The sequence below is a fragment of the Mytilus galloprovincialis genome, chromosome 14 (assembly GCF_965363235.1).
Source record: "Mytilus galloprovincialis chromosome 14, xbMytGall1.hap1.1, whole genome shotgun sequence".
In the NCBI taxonomy this organism is placed as follows: Eukaryota; Metazoa; Mollusca; class Bivalvia; order Mytilida; family Mytilidae; genus Mytilus; species Mytilus galloprovincialis.
The window spans coordinates 6,559,089-6,580,126 of NC_134851.1; the positions used below are offsets into that span (position 1 = coordinate 6,559,089).

Genomic DNA, 21,038 nt, shown 5'->3' on the forward strand with positions numbered 1-21,038 from the left:
TTCCAGGTTCCTGTCATCAAATGGCTGATAATATTTATATAACCTATCCAGAAATGATATTAAAACTTTGTAGTATTTACGTGTATTTGTGAACATGTAAAATATGCCACATAACCCCGATCGAATACCACGTTAGAATAGATAAACGTGGATACAGGATTAATCATCCATCCTTTGTTATATAATCGATTATATATTTTCAAACCATTGACCGCGCATTTGGTTAGTCAATAGTCCCGCCATCTGTTGCACGCTATAGATTGATAGCATTTATTTAAAATTTCATTATCTTAATTTAAATATTGTCCCCACCGCGTAGTAAAATATTTTTTTAATAATGCGGATTTACATCTTAATTTTATACTTTGTGTATCAAACTGTTTATTCGGAACTTTTCACAACTTATGTAAACTTTGAGAGATATTATCAAATGGAAGAAGAATTAATAGTACTAACGGATTTAGTTATTCAACAGGAAAGGATAATACACGGGGAAGACGTCCATAACTTTAATAATATAACACAGTAAGTTTTTGATTTTAAGTTTTGTTAAAGAGACAGATAAAAATGGGGACGAGGGAAGCATATGCAGCTACATATAAGGTTGTTTCATAGACCTTTTATTTTTTTTTTTCTGCTCAGAACGTTGCCTTGTTTTACCCCTCAATCCTCCTTTTCAAAATTTGGGATCTGCATTTCAGTTCAAAGTCGAGGGAGTTTATTATAAAAAAAAAAAAAAAAAAAAAGAAGACGTGTTATGATGCCAATAAGACAACCGTTTTCAAGCGACCAAAAGAACACAGAATTAACAACTATAGGTCATCGTATGGCCTTTTCTTTAATTTTATCAATAGGAAGCAGAAGCATTTTTTTTACACCTGATATATTTATTTTGTTCTGTTAAAGTATGAATCTACCGTTTATTCTACTTTCTATCCTTTTGTTAAAAGCAATTCATTATCTGCTGAGTTTCAATATGTGATTTGCTTTTTTGTCGAGCCTGTGACATAGCGATCCTAAATTTGGTCCGCGGGGTCAATATTTAGTGCAGTATGTGAAAAGTAATATCACAAAAATACTGCACTCCTAAGAAAATTCAAAACGGAGAGTCTCTAATCAAATAACAATAAATCAAATGATAAACACATCAAACGAATGGACAACAAATGTAATATTTTTGACTTGGTACAGGCATTTTCAAATGTAGAAAATGGTGGATTGAATCTGGTTCAATAGCGCTAAACCTCTCACTTGTATGACAGTCTCATCAAGTTACAACGATGCGAGAAAAAACCCAGATACGATAGGTAAAATTGTAAAAATAGGGGTACAGCAGTCATCACTGTGTCACAATCTAAATTAGAACACAAAAACAAACAAATATTTAGCAAAGAAGCACAAAAAGCATCTTTCAAATTTAACAACCACATTCATTGCTTACTTATATATGTATTTAAAATCAACCCATAAAGGATTGAAATATTTGCAGTCCTGTGACGGCATTCGCATCAACTCTTCGTGTAGAGTCGCCTGTTTGACATAGCTTGAACATGTTGAAAGACAAATACTTTTATTTCTTTGATTCTAATTACATTTACTAATCATTTGAATATATTCTGCGCATGCTTGACGTCTTTTTTCCGGGATGCATACAGATTTTTTCATTATTATTAAACATTGCATTAGAATAGAGGTACATTTGTAAAAAAAATAAAATATCATGAGTGAACCCCCAATTCTAAGATCTTCAATAGACACGGAACTTAATAAAGTGATATCATTAGGGAAAAATCTTCAAAATATTGTAGCAGTGATACTACTTTTACAAGCCTCGGACTTAGTTAGATGAGGAAAACAATAATTTGGAAATCCTCAAAGTTTTGGGAGTCACAAAGCATTAGAAAATAAAAAAATCTGAGAAGCTGTTACTACGTTGAAAAACTTGTGGCTGGTCCATTTGTCATTTTGAACAATAAAATAAGTTTAAATTAAACAATTACGAAAGATTAAACAAGCAATTGCCCAAAAGCCAAAATAGAGTCGGTGTAAACAACGGTTATTATCCGAATGGATTACTATCATATGATTTCTATATTCTTGCAACAGATGTCTACCAGTGATTTACAAAGAAGATCGATTTGTGCAACAATAGATAATGTAAGATCTAACAAACTGTATCATCATTTATACTATAACAAAATAAACGAATCGACTTTTGCAAATTTATTGAGAAAGAGGCTGTGTCAATTTCCATTGACTATGAACTTTAGCTTACTCACTAAATCCTAAAGCCTTAAAAAAATACTGAAATTTTAAAATTTTATAAGAGTCTTCGACAATTCAAATTGAAATTGCAACATAGACATTAAATCAAAACGTTTCTATTGAAGTCAGTGTGATACAATGTGATACAATGTCGAAAACTTTGCGTATTTTTCAATGAAATTTTGCTTCGAAGAACTATTTGCATAACCGTGCTTTTTGTATCTAAAAGACAAAACATAGCTTTTAATTACTCTCTATGAATTTTGATTTTGTTGAAGAATGAAACGTTTTTAGGCAGTTAAGCTGCCTTATGCGAGCACCCTAGATTTGTGTTCTACCCAATAAATGCTGAAATACGTGCCATTGTTATTATTTAGCTGGATATTATGTTATTTATAACTACATAATGTAATTGGACAGTTTTTTCATACTTTTAATTCTGGATTACAAAAATTATTACAAGAAAAATCTTAAATGATCATTGAATCACCCAAAAGTTTTCAAGTTGCACATAGGAAGTAGAGCACATTAGGAATCCTTATGTAGTTTATTATCCCCTGAGCTTTTGGCTAAGATATCAAAGAACAATTGAATGAAATATTTAATCGCCGAAAATCTGTAACGATAAGTAGTTTAGATTTCTCAAATGGCAAAAGTCGTAGGAATATTGTTTGTCGTCAATACGTAGTCAACTACGTCAGTAGTCTATTAAAATAAGTTCAATTGTTCATGCTGTTGGCGGCAATTTTAAATTAGAAGACGAAATTTTCGTATCTTTTCAATTTGGAGGCAGGGGTTCAAATTAGCGGTGGTCTGAGGTCTGCGACCTTCCCCTTTTGCAGTCGGACTTTCGACTTGGTTACTAGCTACACCTGACATGCCCGACGGACCTCTAACTTGAAAGAAAATAAAAAAAAAAAAAATAACTTTACAAACCTTTTTACCAAAGTCTCCTAATAAACGATCTGAAAACTTATTTTCATCATTATTATTCATGACAGCGATGTTCATATTGTTCAACCGCTAGCTTTATGCAGAAAATCGTAGTCATTTGGGCCACTCTACCCTTCCTGTTTGATAACTTTGAAACAGATGAGATCCCCACCCCTCAACCATATAAATTCATGTATGGGACTATATAACTAATCAAAAGAAATATAGGGGAAGTCCCTAGGGTCACCCACCCCTTCATGTTTTAGAACTTGGAAACAGTCAAGATCCCCACCCATAAGCCATATTTATTCATGTATGGGACAATATAACTAATCAAATGAAATACAGGGGGAGTCCCTGGGGTTAACCCACCCCTCCTGGTTGGGAACTTTGAAACAGTCGAAATCCCCAACCTTAAACCATATATATTCATGTATGGGACACTATAACAAATCAAATGAATTATAGGGGAGTCCCTAAGGGTCACCGTGCACCCTCCTGTTTGAGAACTTGGAAACAGTCGAAATCCTCACCCCTTAACCATATATATTCCTGTAAGGGACTTTATAACAAATTAAATTAAATGTAGGGGGAGTCCCTGCGGTCACCCCACCCCTCCTGTTTGTGAACCTGAAAACAGTTGAGATCCCCACCTCTAAATTAAATGAAATATAGGGGAGTCCTTGCGATCTCTCGACCCCTCCTGTTTGAGAACTTGGAAACAGTCGAGATCCTGACCTTTAAATTAAACCATATGTTCATGTATGGGAGGGACAACAGAACTAATCAAATTAAATATAGGGAGAGTCCTTATGGTCACCCTACCCCTCCTGTTTGATAACTTGGAAACTGATGAGATCCCCACCCCTCAACCATATATATTAATGTATTGGACAATATAACAAATCAAATGAAATATAGGGGAAATAACTGGGGTCACCCCACCCCTCCTGTTTGAAAACTTGATAATGGTCGAGATCCCCACCCTTAAACCATATAAATTCATGTATGAGACAATATAAAAAATGAAATGAAATATAGGGGTAGTCCCTAGGGTCACCTCACCCCTCTTGTGTGTGTTTTGAGAACTTGTAAAAGATTGATATACCAACTCCTAAACCATGTTCATTCCTGTTTGTCATTTCAAAAAGATTGAATGACATATAAGGTCAATCTCATAGGCGTCACATATGCATATCACTTTGCTAGACCTAACCAATATGTACTTTGCCCAATGTCAGGTGACCATGGGAATGAATTATTATGGGAGCTTTGTTTGGGAGACTTCGTAACAGCATTATGTTACAATTATTTCTTGTTTATTATAAAATTTTATTGATGGAAAAAAATGAGTAGGTTTAAAGAATTTACCTTAATTATATTTTGAATTATTTTTCATTTTAATATGGCTCATTTTAAAGAAAAAATATCTTTCAAGCCCAAGAATGTTTGACAAACTGTTTTATAATTACCTGTCATTTTATTCCAAACTTAGACATCATGAACTTGGGGTGAAGGTGGGGGTTATTTGCATTTACTATGGGCAGGTCAGTCGGACCTCGCCTTTGATCCCTGTATTAGTAAACATTTGTCTGATTTGTGTCTCATAACTTTTGTTCCGTAGAACACAAACTCAGTTTTCTTTCCAGGGAAGCAAGTCCATTCATTCTTTTACAAGCTCGTACTACAGTCAACTTGAACTACTAACAGTCAACTAATACCAACGTTAACTATCAACTAGAAGAACTGCAATCATTGCAAACTTGTACCTCTGCAGACTCATGACCATGACAAAAATATACTTGATATATGCGTTGCTTTTGAAAACCTTGATAACATAGGAATTATTTGCCTTGATGATTAATTCATTAAATGAACATAACTGTACAATATATGAATGTTTAATGTGTGTTCTTTTAAATCTTTAAAAAAAATTTGAAGCAACATTGCCACAGTTTTCATAATTATGTTTGCCTTGGCTTTTGGTTAACTGCCTACAGCGCTTACAGTGCTTTGATTTATTCATTTTGTCTCACCTATGACTAACGTTGCTAGGGCGAAACATAGCAATCATACCTTCTTAGAGCATTTTGTTTTCGTAGTCACCAATATTTAGGTCGAGGTTAAATTCAAGTTGATATAACTTAAGAAGATGTGGTATGCGTGACAACTCTCCATCCAAGTCACAATTTGTAAAAGTAAACCATTATAGGTCAAAGTACGGTCTTGTTTGTTTAAACACCAATTTCATTTTTAAGCATTAACTTTATTGAATTTTACGAAACTTGTGCAAAAGTTTGTTTATGGTCTAAAGACAGCATCTAGAGCAAAACTTTGAAATATTTTTCTAATAGTATCTTGCATATAACTGCATATATAGATAGACTTGGTTTTTTTCAGTTAGGAATCAGATACAGCCTTCATAGAATTTTATGAAACTTCGATGATTAAATTCGTAATTAAAAGAAAGAAGATTCGTAATTAAAAGAAAGAATTAGAAGCAAAATTTTGAATTTTTTGTTCGTTTTCCATACATGTATTTTACTGAATGATTGACTTCTTTGCATTTTTGGTCAATATACACAATTTCATTTCAGGTAGGCGATGTTCATAGGCATTTCCTTAACTCCCGTATCTGTATAAACTTTAAATATTCAGTTTTAGAGTTAATAAATCCTTTTACACTGTAATCACATTAAGAAAAATATGTATAATCTTTTAAATTGTTTTCAGTTGATAGTATCTTAAGGTGGTACCTAACACTACAGGGAGATAACTCTGTGAAATCAGCATAACGTTTTAATTACGTTGCTTTGTAAAGGGAATAAAAAGCTTCTTAATGATCAAAATAAGTGGTTGTCAAACTGCTAAATAACCAGTGTAAGTTTTCTGATTAAACAGTTGGTTGAAATTTTTTGAAATTTTTATATTTTTTGTCAAAGGGTCAAAGTAAATACTTTGTCAAATTTTAAGAAAAATACAAAGAGCCAAATTAATTTAAGTTAAGGTGTTGGGTACCACCTTAATTGTTTTCGAGATGGATCCTTTTAACTATTTTGTTTTTCAGTACGATCGACGAAGCGAAATCAATCCACTTGCAGCATGTAGAGGACATCGAAAGCTATCTCTCTCATCCTATAAACACATTCCGTCTGTCCAGACGTCTCTCCCAAGATTGGAAACATATTATTGGACAGATGATGGAAACAGACACGTGCGTAAAAGGTAGATATAGATTTGATTGTATATTCGGCACTATTGTCTATTTCGTATATATAGAGGCTAATTTGTTTGTTGTGGAGGAAGCCATAATACTCATAGACAGTTTCGCGCAATAGTTTCTGTAGAATGAACCGGTAGATGGTTTCAATGTGTAGCAAGTACTAACACTTGTGTGCAAGTTTTACTTTTGGAGTGATTGATTGGCAGTTCAATTAAAGTCAGATTAGAAGATTGTAAAACACCTTTGCCACTAACTAAAAGAAAAAGACGAAAATACAACTTACTTTATAATTCGGTTAGCATAAGAAATAAACTCATCATAGATACCAGGATTGAAATTTAAAGTTGTGCCAGACGCGCATTTCGTCTACAAAAGACTCGTCATTGACGCTCGAATAAAAAATGTTAAGGCCAAATAAAGTACGACTTTGAACAGCATTAAGGACCAAACATTCTGAAACGTTTTGCCAAATACAGCTAAGGTAATCTATTCCTAAGGTAGAAAAGCCTTAGTAATTTAAAAATTCAAAGTTTTGTTAACAGTTAATTTATAAATATGACCATATTAATGATAATACATGTCAATACATATGTGCTGACTACTAGACTTGTGATATCCTCGGGGGAATAAAAACTCCATCAGTAGTGGTATCGACTCAGTGATTGTAAATAAACTCATAGATACCAAAATTGACACTTTAAATTTGCGCCGGACGCACGTATTTTCTACAAAAGTCTCACCAGTGACGCTCGAATAAAAAAAAGTTAAAAAGTTAAAAAGGCCAAATAAAGTACGAATTTGAAGAGCATTGAGGACCAAATATATATAAAAGTTTTGCCAAATAAAGCTGAGGTAATTTAATCCTGAGGAAGAAAAGCCTTAGTACTAAATAAACTCATTATAGATACCAGGATTGAAATTTTAAATAAGCACCAGACGCCCGTTTTGTAAATTGACGTGAATTCGAAATGACAATAATCTTTGCATCGTATAAGGTCGATGTTGAAATGGATTTGAAATGAAAATGTTTATATTTGCTCAGATTAGAAAAAAAAGAGTATTTTAGGAATGCTCAAGAAAGCAATCTAAAGGGTTCTATCTGTGGTAAACATCTTCTCATTTACCCTTAGTAAATTTCCATTTACGGAATATGATATTCAATTAAAACCATTAACTAAATATTATGGTGTATTTCACCAAATGGTTCCTTTTTTTACCTTAATATATACAATAACGAGAAAAACTATAAATTTGAACTAAATGAGTATTTATCTTCTTACTTCAGCCTTAAGAGTGAAATTACAAAACATGGAGGATAACATTCCAGACGACAAGCAGCTCACAGAAATTGCCAATTCCGTGCTCAATTTGGAACAATTTCACAACATAACAATTGGCGAACTTTTATTGGGCGAGATTAATGGTCATTTACCTCACGAACCTTTAAAACTTGGAGATCTTGTGTATATAGCAAAGGCCGCATACGACACCGAACAGTATTACTATACCATCACATGGTTGCGACACGTGATAGACGAAATCAAGGTTCAACGAATTGATGACGTCGATGGCGAATATACAAAAGCCGCTGTTTATAGTTTACTGGCGTCTGCATACTTTAAAGTAAGTAAAGAGTCTCAAATGAGTTATAGAATACACTAGTTATAAAAAGGCATTTCATATTAAGTAGGCAGAATGATTGTCAGAAACAAAAGAAAGGTTTGCTTTTAGGAGGTCCGAATTGAGCGGTTTTTTTTTCGTTGGAATTTGGGATTTTCGAGTTTAACAGTAGGAATTGAAATTGGAGCAAGTTATTTCAGATTTAGAAAAGGGCGTTCTATCAAAAGGGATTTCTGGTTGAGACATTAATATGTACACATACCTGTACAAATCATTATTAAAACAACAGGCAAAATCATTGCTTATTCTATTAGGATTATTAATATTACGGTAATTACGCAATGTTGTGGATAAAGCTGAATCCCTTGCTTTTTTGCTCATTTTATATGAGGCGAAGATCAGGGTACAACGTTGACGTCTATGCGTTAACCTTAATTACTAACAATTGTACAAACATGCCCAGAACAACCCTTTATTGGTGGTCTTTACATGTATATATTCCAAGTCAGGAGCCTCTAGCCTGTGTTAGTCTTGTATTATTTTTAATTTTTAGTTTTTGGTGTACATTTTGGATTTAAGAATGGCGTTCATTACCACTGAACTTGTATATATATTTGTTTAGGGGCCAACAGAAGAACGCCTCCGGGTGCAGGAATTTCTCGCTGCATTGAAGACCTGTTGGTGACTTTCTACTTTTGTTTTTTCTATGGTCGGGTTGTTGTCTCTTTGACACATTTTCAATTTCTATTCTCAATTTTATTGTTTATTCGGTGTTATTTTCCAGATGGGACACATTAAACCAGCAGCTGAATTAACAGATGAGATTCTATCATTCGGTAAGTTTCTCTATCATCTAGACACAATTTATCCAGAAGTATAAATTCTGAAACTGGTAATACAATTAAGATCACACTACCATACCTGGAGCAAAAGGCAGCAGAACATACAAAATAGTATAAACCTATGTGACACAGCATGTTTTGTTGCGATAGCAATTTTCCAATTGTGTATAAACTACATTGCATTACATTTATTTTTATAGATTTGCTTATACTATAAACGTTCGTTATAATTTTTTTTCTCTACTATCAACTTAGTTCTACACCTAAATAATACTCTAACAAAACGTTCCTTTAACAATAAAATTGTACAAAAATTACAAACAAAACAACATATTATCAATATGTGCTAGATACAAATAAAAAAATAAAATAAACGACGCTATAAACCATATGCAGAACCACATTATTAGATTAAGAAGGGTTAAAATTGAATTCATAATACGTTTGTTATCATTAATATTGTTTCAGAGCCTTTGCTAGAGGCAATTATCATCTTGGCATGATTGTAATTCCTATTTAATAAATTATTTTTTTGTTTGAATTGTTTCATACCTTTCACGTCCAAACATTTTATAGAGTGCTTTGTCATATATGTTCTACATATTGTTGAAAGTTCCCACCGTGATTTATAATCACTTACTTCTGCGTTATTTAGTCTCTGGGGGAGAGTTCTACTATCAAACCAGTGTTGCTACTTTTATAAAGTTGAATTTATTCAGACAAAGTTCAACTTAAATTATATTAGCTCTCCTTTAAGACGCTTTGCTTGCTCTACACTATTTCAAATTTTTGGCTTTCTAAAATAATTAGAAAAAAAGAAAATGCAAAGTCCTAAGAACATGATAAAATCAAAAGCTCAAACTCATCTAACGAATGAATAACAACTGCTATATTCCTTAGTAATACTTGGTACTGGCCTTTTCTTATGTAGGAAATTGTGGATTAATCCTGGTTTTATAGCTAGCCAAACTTTTCGCTTTTATGATGATAGCATACAAATCCATTATATTGACAAAGATGAGCGAACAAAACAAACAGACATAGTACAAATATTAAAATATAGGGGTACAGCAGTCAACATTGTGGTATAATCACTATCATTACAAAAACAAGCAAATATTTCAACAAAGACAGACAAAAAGTCATAAAGACAATGCACACTAGCGAAAACAAAAGACAAGAATACAAAAGAAATTAAAAAGTATTCCATAAACACGTGTTGTGTTCATGGTAAGCATTTTCTACTCAGTTTACACATACTCTTACCATTTTCTAAATTTGAAAATGCCTGTACTAAGTCAGGAATATGGCAGTTGTTGTCCATTCGTTTGATGTATTTTATCATTTGAGTTTGCCATTTAATTAGGGACTTTCCGTGTTGATTTTTCTTCGGAGGTCAGTATTTTGGTGATTTTACATTTTACACTTAAGACGACAGTGAGTAAGGTTTCGTAAAGAAAAAAAATAAAATCTGATAGTTAGAAAAGGAGTGTAGATGAAATCTACCACAAACATGGCTCGATAAAAAAATAACTTATTTTTTCAAACGTTTGTTTTTGTTCTGATTAAGATTGTGGCACGGTGATGACTGCTGTACCCCAATTTTGACAATTTTGACAATTATGTCTGTTTTGTTCACGCATCGTTGTAAATATAATGTAATTTGATGCAACTGTCATACAAGTAATAGGTTTAGTGCTATAAAACCAGGCTCAATCCACCATTTTCTACATTTGAAACCAAGTTAGGAATATGAAAGTTGTTTTCCATTCGTTTGATGTGTTTTATCATTTTTGCCATTTGATTAGGGACTTCCCGTTTTGGGTTTTCCTCGGAGTTCATTTTTTTTGTGATTTTTTTATAACTTAATTTTACAATGAGTACCTTTTAGTCATTTAAAAAAGACATAATATGCGTTATCACGAATTGTGCACAATGTACTAAAACCATCGACACATGTACAGTATCTGTTGTATGAAAATAATATTTGGCGTCCAAAATACTGGGAAACACATTCCAAGAATAACCAACTACTTAAATTAAGTTTAAACAAGAAGAACATTACCTGTAGGCAACCATACAGCATACATCAAAATGGAAATAAATGGCATATCTCAATAAGTTCTGGACAAAACAATGAATCAAACAAGACTTTAAAAGAACTGAAAAAACACGAAAATGAAAAATGATTGTCGGTATGCTGGTTCTCCCTGACAAGTATGTCTTTCTTAATCGAACTTAACCGCTCTTGTTTAGTTGAGTGCAGCTGATTTCTGTTTATCTCTTGGCAAACGGGACAGATGTTGTAAAATAGTTTGATACTATCTCTTGGCAAACGGGACAGATGTTGTAAAATAGTTTGATACTATGTATGTTTGCATTTGTTTTTGTTGCACTTCATTGTTTCTGTTGTTCCTTTGTTTTCATCTTAAAGTTGAGGTGTTACCCTCGGTTTAAATTTGTAGCCCGGATTTTTTTCTCTCAATCGATTTAAGAGAAAACCGGTATACTAATATGGATTCTGACATAGGCGACAATACTAACATTTTCTAAATTTACCACTTTTTATAATAAAAACCTGGATAAAACAGTTATGTATAGTGTTAGTACTTTATTTTTCTGTTTTAAAACATGATGCTAAATAGTATTATGACCAACTGTTTATGTTATCCATGTCCACCGTCTTTTTACACCAAATTTATGAATAACTCTTTAGAAAATACTTGAATAGGTTTCAAAATTTATATTGTAAATACACGTACTGCAGTTATTCATAGATAAATAAAAAAAAATATGTTGTACCCTTACATCCAATCACAGTGCTCTTAGCTGACTTCTGTCACCTGCCTTATGCACACAAAAGGCCAACCTAATCCTGGGAAAATTTTATAGTACCGTTTTCCCTTTATTTGCCTTGTGGGAACGTAGGTATGATTTTTGATTGCCCATTGTTATCTCCCTTTAGATACTTCTCTTTCGATAAAACTTTTATACATTTTCTAACACATAATGATACACTCTATTACAGATCCAGACAATGTTATAGCACAGAGAAATAAGATATACTTTGACACAGTGGTGGAAAATAATCCTAAAAGTATTACTAAAACTAAACCTTCTGAAAAAGTCAAAAGATTGTTTCATAAGATATGTAACCAAGGCGTAAAACAAGTAAGAGAGAAAGTGGATAAAAAATGAAAGATGAAAACAACATGAAAATATCATATTATGAATTTTAAATTCCAGATATTCTTATACCGGTTATTCGCAATAACCATTACGTCTACATATTTTGTGTATCTCTTTAGTTTTCTAAATAGTAGTAGACATTTTAACTATCATGTCATAAATTGCACAGATCGACAATATTCGGTACAGATATTCATATTGGTTTTTGTTTTATTTCCGGCTTTCTTCAGAATGGTATGATTGTACTAGTCGGATGTCAATGTAGAGCAGGATATGCTTAAATCTCCTAAGTATCTGATACCGGTATAACTCTTTGCATTTTATCGGTTGTCACATATTTAAAGTAACCAAAGACGAATTTTGAAGAAGTAAAGCATTCCTTTATTTTACAAAAAATACCGAAATCCTAGGAAAATTCAAAAAGGAAAGTCCTTTATCAAAGGCAATACTAAAAGCTAAAACACATCAACTGTCATATTCCAGTATGTTTACTGGATGTGTCATACGTAGAAAATGGTGGATATTAAACGTGAGATAGAAGATACCAAATGGTTTTCTAACTCATGAGTAGAGGGCAAAATGGCCAGTTAACAAAACTACTAATTAACCAAAAAAAAAAAAAAAGAACCCACATGCAACAGTCTACAAATTAAACATAGAGAAAAGCCTAAACAACACGAACCGAACCCCAAAACAGTTAAAAATACATATGACCTGTATTCTTTTAAAATATGCACTTATTGTCATGCCTTTTCCGCTCTCATTCAATTCTTGATAATTCTAATTATGCATCAATGTACCTGTTATCTTCTTGAAGTATTCAATGCTCGTGAATTACTTTCAAAAGATGACACATTTTCTTTTTAACTTCTCTTTTAGAAAATATCGCGAGAGAGATGCTTATATTTTCCGTTAAGAAATAAAATGTGGTACATGAAGTCTGATATCAAAGCAGAAGTACTGAAGAACAAACCTCTTATTATATACTTCCACGATTTGATAGACAATAAAACAGCAAATGCTTTGAGATACATGGGTTACGAAACGGTTAGTATGTTATTAGAAAATACATATGTTGATGAATGATTTTGTACTCATATTTTCATTTAGCTAGCATCTCCGTAAATCATTGATATAGACAAATAAAGGCAACGAAAGTATACCGCTTTTCGAAGTTCAAAATAGATTGATAGAAAACAAATCCGGGTTACAAACTGAAACCGAGGGAACAATTTAACTATAACAAGAAAACAACGATACAACTGATACACTGAATTGTAACACAAAACAAACAACACTGGAACACACAGAGAAACGAACTATAACATAACAACTGCCATTTTATCAAAAGCAGAAAAGAACATAGGCAAACTGCATGAATCATGCTTTCTCTACTGTGAATTTGCGTTTTAATATATTTTCAAATCGACGTGAACATCTTTGCCTTAAAATTACGACTTGAATGTCAAAACAAAAGGTAAAAGCACAAAAATACTGAACTCCGTGGAAAATTCAAAAAGGAAAGTCCCCAATCAAATGGCAAAATCAAAAGTTCAAACACATCAAACGAATGGATAACAACTGTCATATTCCTGACTTGGTACAGGCATTTTTTTTTATGTAGAAATTGGTGGATTGAACCTGGTTTTATAGCTAGCTAAATCTCTCACTTGTATGACAGTCGCATCAAATTCCATTATATTGTCAACAGACACAATACGTAAAAATGTCAAAAAATGGGATACTTCGCTAAGTAGATTCCTTGTTTATGCATATATTAGCACCTTATTAAAATCACAAAAATACTGAACTCGGTGAAAAATTCAAAAATGAAAGTCCATAATCTTATGGCAAAATTTAAACCCCAAACACATCGAATGAATAGATAAAGTGTGCATGCAAAGGACCCAGCAAACTATCTACACTGATAACTGTCATGTGTCTATAAAACAAACGATGCTCTGAATCTCGCAATTGACTAAATGGGAGGTGACAGTAGTTTTAGGGATGTTCAAAACTCCTACATCGATTACGAAGATACAAATCAAGTACATAATAACTGAAGATAAAAAATCAACAGAAACATGGCACAAGTCAGTTTGGATACAGACAAATCATATCAGTCAACCTGTACAAAGAAGAATTACAAATATTACCAACCCCAAGGAAATGTCAAACAGACTACAACTTTAGAAAATATATACAAATGACAAAAGCCAATGTTTAAGGACATTTTAAAAATTAAGATACATGTACGTATAATGGATGATTTTAAAAGATATAAAGTGGAAAATCAACAAATAATCAAACCGAATTAAAAAAAATCAAATAAACCCAACGAAAACATTAGACGAAGGACGACGAAAATATAAACAACCATATCAAAAGATTACGTTTAACAAAGACATCTTTTGATATATTTTAGTTGATGAACAGTACCAGTAAATACAGATACAGTTATCCTAGACAAAGGTTAGTTTCTCGTTTAGATGAAGGATCTTGATTCATTATGCAATTTACAATTATGAGTTTAACACAGTTCTGAATGGTCAAATGAATTATTAGGCAGCTGTAAATGGTTTTGTTATGCTTTCTTTAAATTATTAGAATATAAAAAGGGATACCACATACAATGACCGGTCGTAATAAGAATACGAAGGTTAATATTTCGCAAATAAGTGTGTCTTAGAATGATAAATGAATTAGGAAAATACAATTTCTCGTATAAAAAATATTGAGTTGATATATGTAACTTGTTTTCAGTGTTTTAATTGTGACTTTACTTTACTGCTAATTGTTAACGTTGTATAAACTTTAATACACATATTTATACAATTATGTGATTGAATTACAGTTCTATTGTTTATGACAACACTAATTGGAGCTGGGTTCAAAAACTAAAGGAAAAATTCTACAGTATGGACATCAGCAACAAGCTGGTTACAAAGTCAAAGTTCAATGTAAGTCTAATTTTTACAATCTATATAAAATGAGAAAAAAACACGTTGTTAAATAATTATCTTATGGTAGAAATTAAATAATTTAAATGCCCAAAGAGGTGCATAGCCAGTCAAGGTAGTTAAAAACTTTCATCGTCGTAAATGTTGCACGTCTGAACGCTCGTAAAGGCTTAAACCCTGAAATTTGAAAGACCATGATAAATTTTCCTATGGTGATGAATAAAGGTAAAACCAAAAAACTAATGATTGGATTTTAAATGATTATACAAATGATGTTGATGAAAGTTAGGTACTATTTCATCATTTCGCACACGGTTGTTTTTCATATCTATATTAGAATAATGAACATTTTGGATAAACACCATTATGAGTCAAATATGGAATTTCCATAAAATCCCACTGACATAACAAAGAAATATTTGCAATAAACTGATCAGACATAGATTTTGTAAGGACGTACTTTATTAGACATAAGGAATCCTTTCTCCAAATCGCATCTCAAACATATATAAGCAAAGCATGGATAAAAGCTTCGCAAAAAGGCCTCACTACAAGTCAATCCAAAAGGGGAAGTTCACCGCACTACAAGTCAATCTAAAAGGGGAAGTTCATCGCACTACAAGTCAATCTAAAAGGGGAAGTTCACAAAAAAGGCCGCACTACAAGTCAATCTAAAAGGGGAAGTTCACTAAAAGGCCGCACAACAAGTCAATCCAAAAAGGGAAGTTCACAAAAAGGCCGCACTAAAAGACAATCTAAAAGGGGAAATTCACCGCACTACAAGTCAATCTAAAAGGGGAAATTCACAAAAATGCCGCACTACAAGTCAATCCAAAAAGGGAAGTTCACAAAAAGGCCTCACTAAAAGTCAATCCAAAAGGGGAAGTTCACAAAAAGTCCGCACAACAAAGTCAATCTAAAAGGGGAAGTTCACAAAAAGGCCGCACTACAAGTCAATCTAAAAGGGGAAGTTAACAAAAAGGCCGCACTACAAGTCAATCTAAAAGGGGAAGTTCACCGCACTACAAGTCAATCTAAAAGGGGACGTTCACTAAAAGGCCGCACTACAAGTCAATCTAAAAGGGGAAGTTCACTAAAAGGCCGCACTACAAGTCAATCTAAAAGGGGAAGTTCACAAGAATGACAAAATCAAACGCTAGCAATGATTAGAAAAAGTGAGAAAAAAAAACTGCCATATTCCTGACATGGTACAGATGAAGGTACAAAAAAGTGTCAGATGAACAAAAGATGAAGCGAATTTACAGGGTTGTCTCCTGCCACATGTTTGCTTGCATCACCTCCCATGCGAATCCAAATCAGTCTAAATGCTACAATATATTTAAGGGACAAAATCGACAAACTGACAGATCAGACGTCAACGCTAGAATCTTAAAATCTAAGACTGAAAAAATATAACTGGTTTGTTGAGACAAAGACACATCGTATGAATCAAACAATTCGTGATTGCAAAATTAAGCACTAAGTGTGGGTTATCGAGTGACAAGACAAATGAATGGGAACAATGAACTTGGCAAGATGCCATTTGTATCCTTATGAACAAGAAGATGTGTTATAAGTGCCAATGAGACAACTCTCCACAAGTCATCACAGGGACGAGATATGTAAGTGTTACATGTTAGAATTTCGTTAAGTCACATATTAAATTTAAATATGCATCTTATAGTATTTTCTTTTTTTTTTTAAATAGGTGATGAATATAGGTTTGGAGGGATCTATTAGGAAACCACAAAGGGTAAGATATAACTTCATTCGTAGCTCGGATAATTGAAGTAGGTAGTTGATCAGGCGATTGGGCAAATGCAAATAAAATTAAAAATTTAGTATTGAAAGAAATGTTTAGTTTTGCGGTTGGAAACAATTTTACTGCTATTTGTAAATGTTTCAAATATCTGGTTCATTTATAAATATATAAATATTTTTTATATAAACAACCTGTTTTCTAAGCAATTTCGTTTATGATGATATTTGTTGAGCTTATGTTTTGCTTACTACCATTACACGACGATAATATTTATAGTTAAATGAAAATACAAAAGAATTAAAAACTTTTCCTAAACATTGTATAGCCAACACGTAGTCCATATATACAATATTCTAATGATCTTTTTCTACGTGCTATTCGTTTAATATTATTTAAAAAGAAATCTGTGTTTTATTCCTAGTTTCTTACGGAGTTATCTTTCTATTTTTCAGAACATTTATCCATATCCACTTGGGTCCTTAGTAGTTGGATCGTTTATAGTTTCTGTGAGTACGGAATATATACATACGACGATCGGGTGGGTGTGGGTAATATAACGAATGAGACAACTATCAAATACAAAAATGTGACAAATCCGACATAGTAACGACAAAAAGAAATAGATTCAGCAACATGATCTCTGCGTATCACTATGTTAATTCTTCATGTCTTATGCTAATCAATTTTTCTGCAGTAACCATTTAACTTTAAGGGCAAAAACTGGTTCTGTTTTTTTTAGTCTGAATCAGAATATTTTTTTTAAATTGAGGAAACTTAGGCATAATATCCGTTTAACAGATGATAGCGGATATGGTGCTTATAACTTCAATACTGTTCCCTTTTCACGAACGTGACCCTCCGAATTATACCGATTTCCGGGTTCGTAATAACATGAGGAACACGATATGTGCCGCATGTGGGCAGAATCTGCTTATGCTTCCAGAGCTTCCGCGATCAACCCGTGTTTTGGTGGGGTTGGTGTTACTCAGTCTTTATTTTTCTATTTTGCGTTTTTCTGCTATTGTTTGTCTGTTTGTCTTTTTATGTTCTAGCCATGACATTCGTTGTTATATAATTTTCGATAAATCTGTTTGAATGTCCCTCTGGTATCGTTTGCACCTCTTGGTACGCCAGACGCGCATTAATTATTCATGATTGTAATTAATAAAGCTCGCCTGAAAGCAAATGTAATGACTAATCAAATGTGAAATTTAGGAGCAGTATGGGTTTGAGCAAGGGCTAACAATTTAACATGTTAAAGCTGAAGTTTATCTAATTGGTTCGTTTTTAAAAACAGCATGAGTACGTTGTCTTTAGGAATGCTTCCAACGGATGGATAAATTCAAGTACAATATAAAGTATTATGTTTGATATACATGTTTTGTTTATTTTTCATTTCACTTTACAGCTGTCAGAGAGATCATTAGGCGGGGAATTGGTCTTTCCTTTAGCCAACACTAAAGTATCTATCAATAAGGTTGGTCATCTTTATTATTAGATATTTCTTGTTAAACTCTTGAATCAGATATGTTAAAAATGGCTACGATCTGTACACAAAGAGAGATGCCATCAAATGGACAAGCAAATGATCTTTCCATAAAGCACAGAAAGAAAAAAAAAACGGCAAAAAGACAAAACACAGGTTATATAAAGCGTATTCACGTTCTACTGCAGTAAACCCATTAGAAAAGATTTCAAGATAAAGAGACTTTTCTGCAATTGGTTCATTAATATTTTTTATGATTGTCTACAATAGAAAAATGTGACTGCTGTTTACAGCAGTTAATTGCTTAAATATGACATCTAAAATTATTTACAACTCTTTATGTGTTATAATACTTAATACTGGAATTAAATACATAATTAAAACAGTACATATCTTTCCAAAATATAATTTGAGACTTTCTCCGTTCTAGGGAGACGGTGTGTTTTATGAAGAAACAGCACTTCTGACTATGTGTCCAGTGGCTTATGGTAGTCAGTGGTGTAAGTATTAGTATCTTGTTTTATTAAAACAAAATTAAAAAAAACGATGTCAAAAGTAAATTAAAAAAGGGGGTATTCTTAAAAGTCATCAGAGGAAGTTTTGTATATTAAAACAAGACAGAGAACAAAAACGATTTTCGCTGGTATGAACGTTGAAACAACATGAACTAATAATCAACAAAAAATAATGACAAAAATACCGAACTCAAAAGTAAATTCAAAAAGGGGGAAGTCCCTAACTAATGAGTGTTTATTAAATTTGTCATCAATTAAAGTTGTGTTTATTAAATCAAAACAAAGAACAAACTCCATTCGTCTAAACTCGGCCGATTCCGTACCCTCATATAACCTCGTCCGTAATACGTAGGTTTTCATTACTGATCTCCTTTAAAAGAGGGGGATAAAGTATTAAAAATATTAGCACTAGCAGTAAATCGTTGAGCTTCCGGTGAAAAAATGTAAGACGTAGACACATATCACATACCGTATTACAGCCGAGTGATAGAAGGAGAGTAGCAGATTCTGCCGACGACTGCTGAATAGTACAAACTCACATAACATTGGCAAACTAACAACGTCATTGCAGATATAATTAATGAGGATCACGAACCTTATAAGCAATCAGGAGATGATCGGAAAAATGATAAACTGTGGATTTTGGATAGACGTTGAAATAAACAGTCTTTAGTTTACATTTCTTTCAAACTCAAACAATTTGGTATTGTGCTCTGATAATTGTGTTTAAAATGACACTGACATTTCATCAATCATCAGAGACAATGTATAATGTATACTGACGATCTTCCGCATAATAAGCAATTGACATGTGGCTGGTTACACAGAAAGTACACCTGATGTTAATGCTTAGAATTCATAAAGAATGTAGATTGTTTTAGAAAGGTAACTCAATATAACCTTCCTAAAGTAGTAAAGTTGTATAAAATTATTTCAACAATAAACCACCTGTCTTGAAGCAGAAAAAGATTCTTGTTTTCAATAAATTGAAAGTGTTTGCTATTCACTATATAATGAGTGATGAGCATGAAAACGGGTTTTTTTTTTATTTTTCATTGTATTGTGCACTATCATAGAGCTCTTTAGTGAAGTACTGATCTTTCAACTGGCTAAGGTTAAATAAAGATCAACTTATTGTTTATCAAGTTGTATATAATATATATATTAGGATGTGTTCGAGTTCAATAGAGCGACAGCTAGAAGGTATGTCTTGATAGTAATCAAAGGTACCAGGATTATAATTTAATACGCCAGATGCGTGTTTCATCTACATTAGACTCATCAGTGACGTTTAAATAAAAAAAAAATTATAAAGCCAAATATGCACAAAGTTTAAGAGAATCTAGATTTCCATATAATCAAAGGATGTATTTGTTGTTTAACTACGTTTATTACTAAACTTTTATACGTCTATGAGACAAAACCATTTTTTTTTTCTGTTCTTTCAGATGGATTTCAGTATTTATACCAAGTACCATACTCGCATAAAATATGTCCACCTAAACGACACGTCAGGAGGGGATATTAGTAGAAAATCATTTAAACATTTGATTGTCAGAGAAGCATATTATGACAGTTATATTTGTGCAGAATTCAAAACGTACTTACCTAATTATGAACACAATTTACTATAATAAAAACGTATTTACTTAATTGTGAGAACAAGTTACTATAACAAAAATGTTACTAAAAAGATTGGTATTTCTGCGATAAATGCAGTTTATTGGATCCATTAAAACGTTTATTCCCGCTGCAAATGTTTGCACCTGTCCTAAGTCAGGAATCTGATGTACAGTAGTTGTCGTTTGTTTATGTAATTTATACGTGTTTCTCTTTTTTATATATATATATATATATATATATATATATATATATATATATATATATATATATATATATATATATATATATATATATATATATAGATTAGACCGTTGGTTTTCCCGTTTTAATGGTTTTACACTAGTAATTTTGGGGCCCTTTATTGCTTGTTGTTCTATGACAGCCAAGGCTCCGTGTTGAAGGCCGTACATTGACAAATAATGGTTTACTTTTTATAAATTGTTATTTGGATGGAGAGTTGTCTCATTGGCACTCACACCACATCTTCCTATATCTAGTTGATGTATAAAAAAACAGACACTAGTGTGATGTATTACGTCAAAATGGAAACTAGGCGTATAACGGTAAATCATGCATGTTTTTAAACTTGGCATTACGTGATGATGTGGATAGTCACCATT

The 21,038-nt window shown here is 32.6% G+C and overlaps 1 protein-coding gene across 1 annotated transcript; it reads left to right on the forward strand.

Annotated features, from left to right (window-relative positions):
• Nucleotides 1–258: 258 nt before the first annotated feature.
• On the forward strand, nucleotides 259–20,448 carry LOC143058301 (prolyl 4-hydroxylase subunit alpha-1-like). Its single transcript, XM_076231779.1, has 13 exons — nucleotides 259–525; nucleotides 6,266–6,423; nucleotides 7,707–8,044; nucleotides 8,826–8,877; nucleotides 11,912–12,054; nucleotides 12,952–13,119; nucleotides 14,498–14,544; nucleotides 14,927–15,032; nucleotides 16,741–16,785; nucleotides 17,247–17,300; nucleotides 18,203–18,271; nucleotides 18,711–18,780; nucleotides 20,244–20,448. The coding sequence occupies exons 1-13, from the start codon at nucleotides 338–340 to the stop codon at nucleotides 20,321–20,323; spliced, it is 1,518 nt and encodes a 505-aa protein (XP_076087894.1). The 5' UTR covers nucleotides 259–337; the 3' UTR covers nucleotides 20,324–20,448.
• Nucleotides 20,449–21,038: the final 590 nt, after the last annotated feature.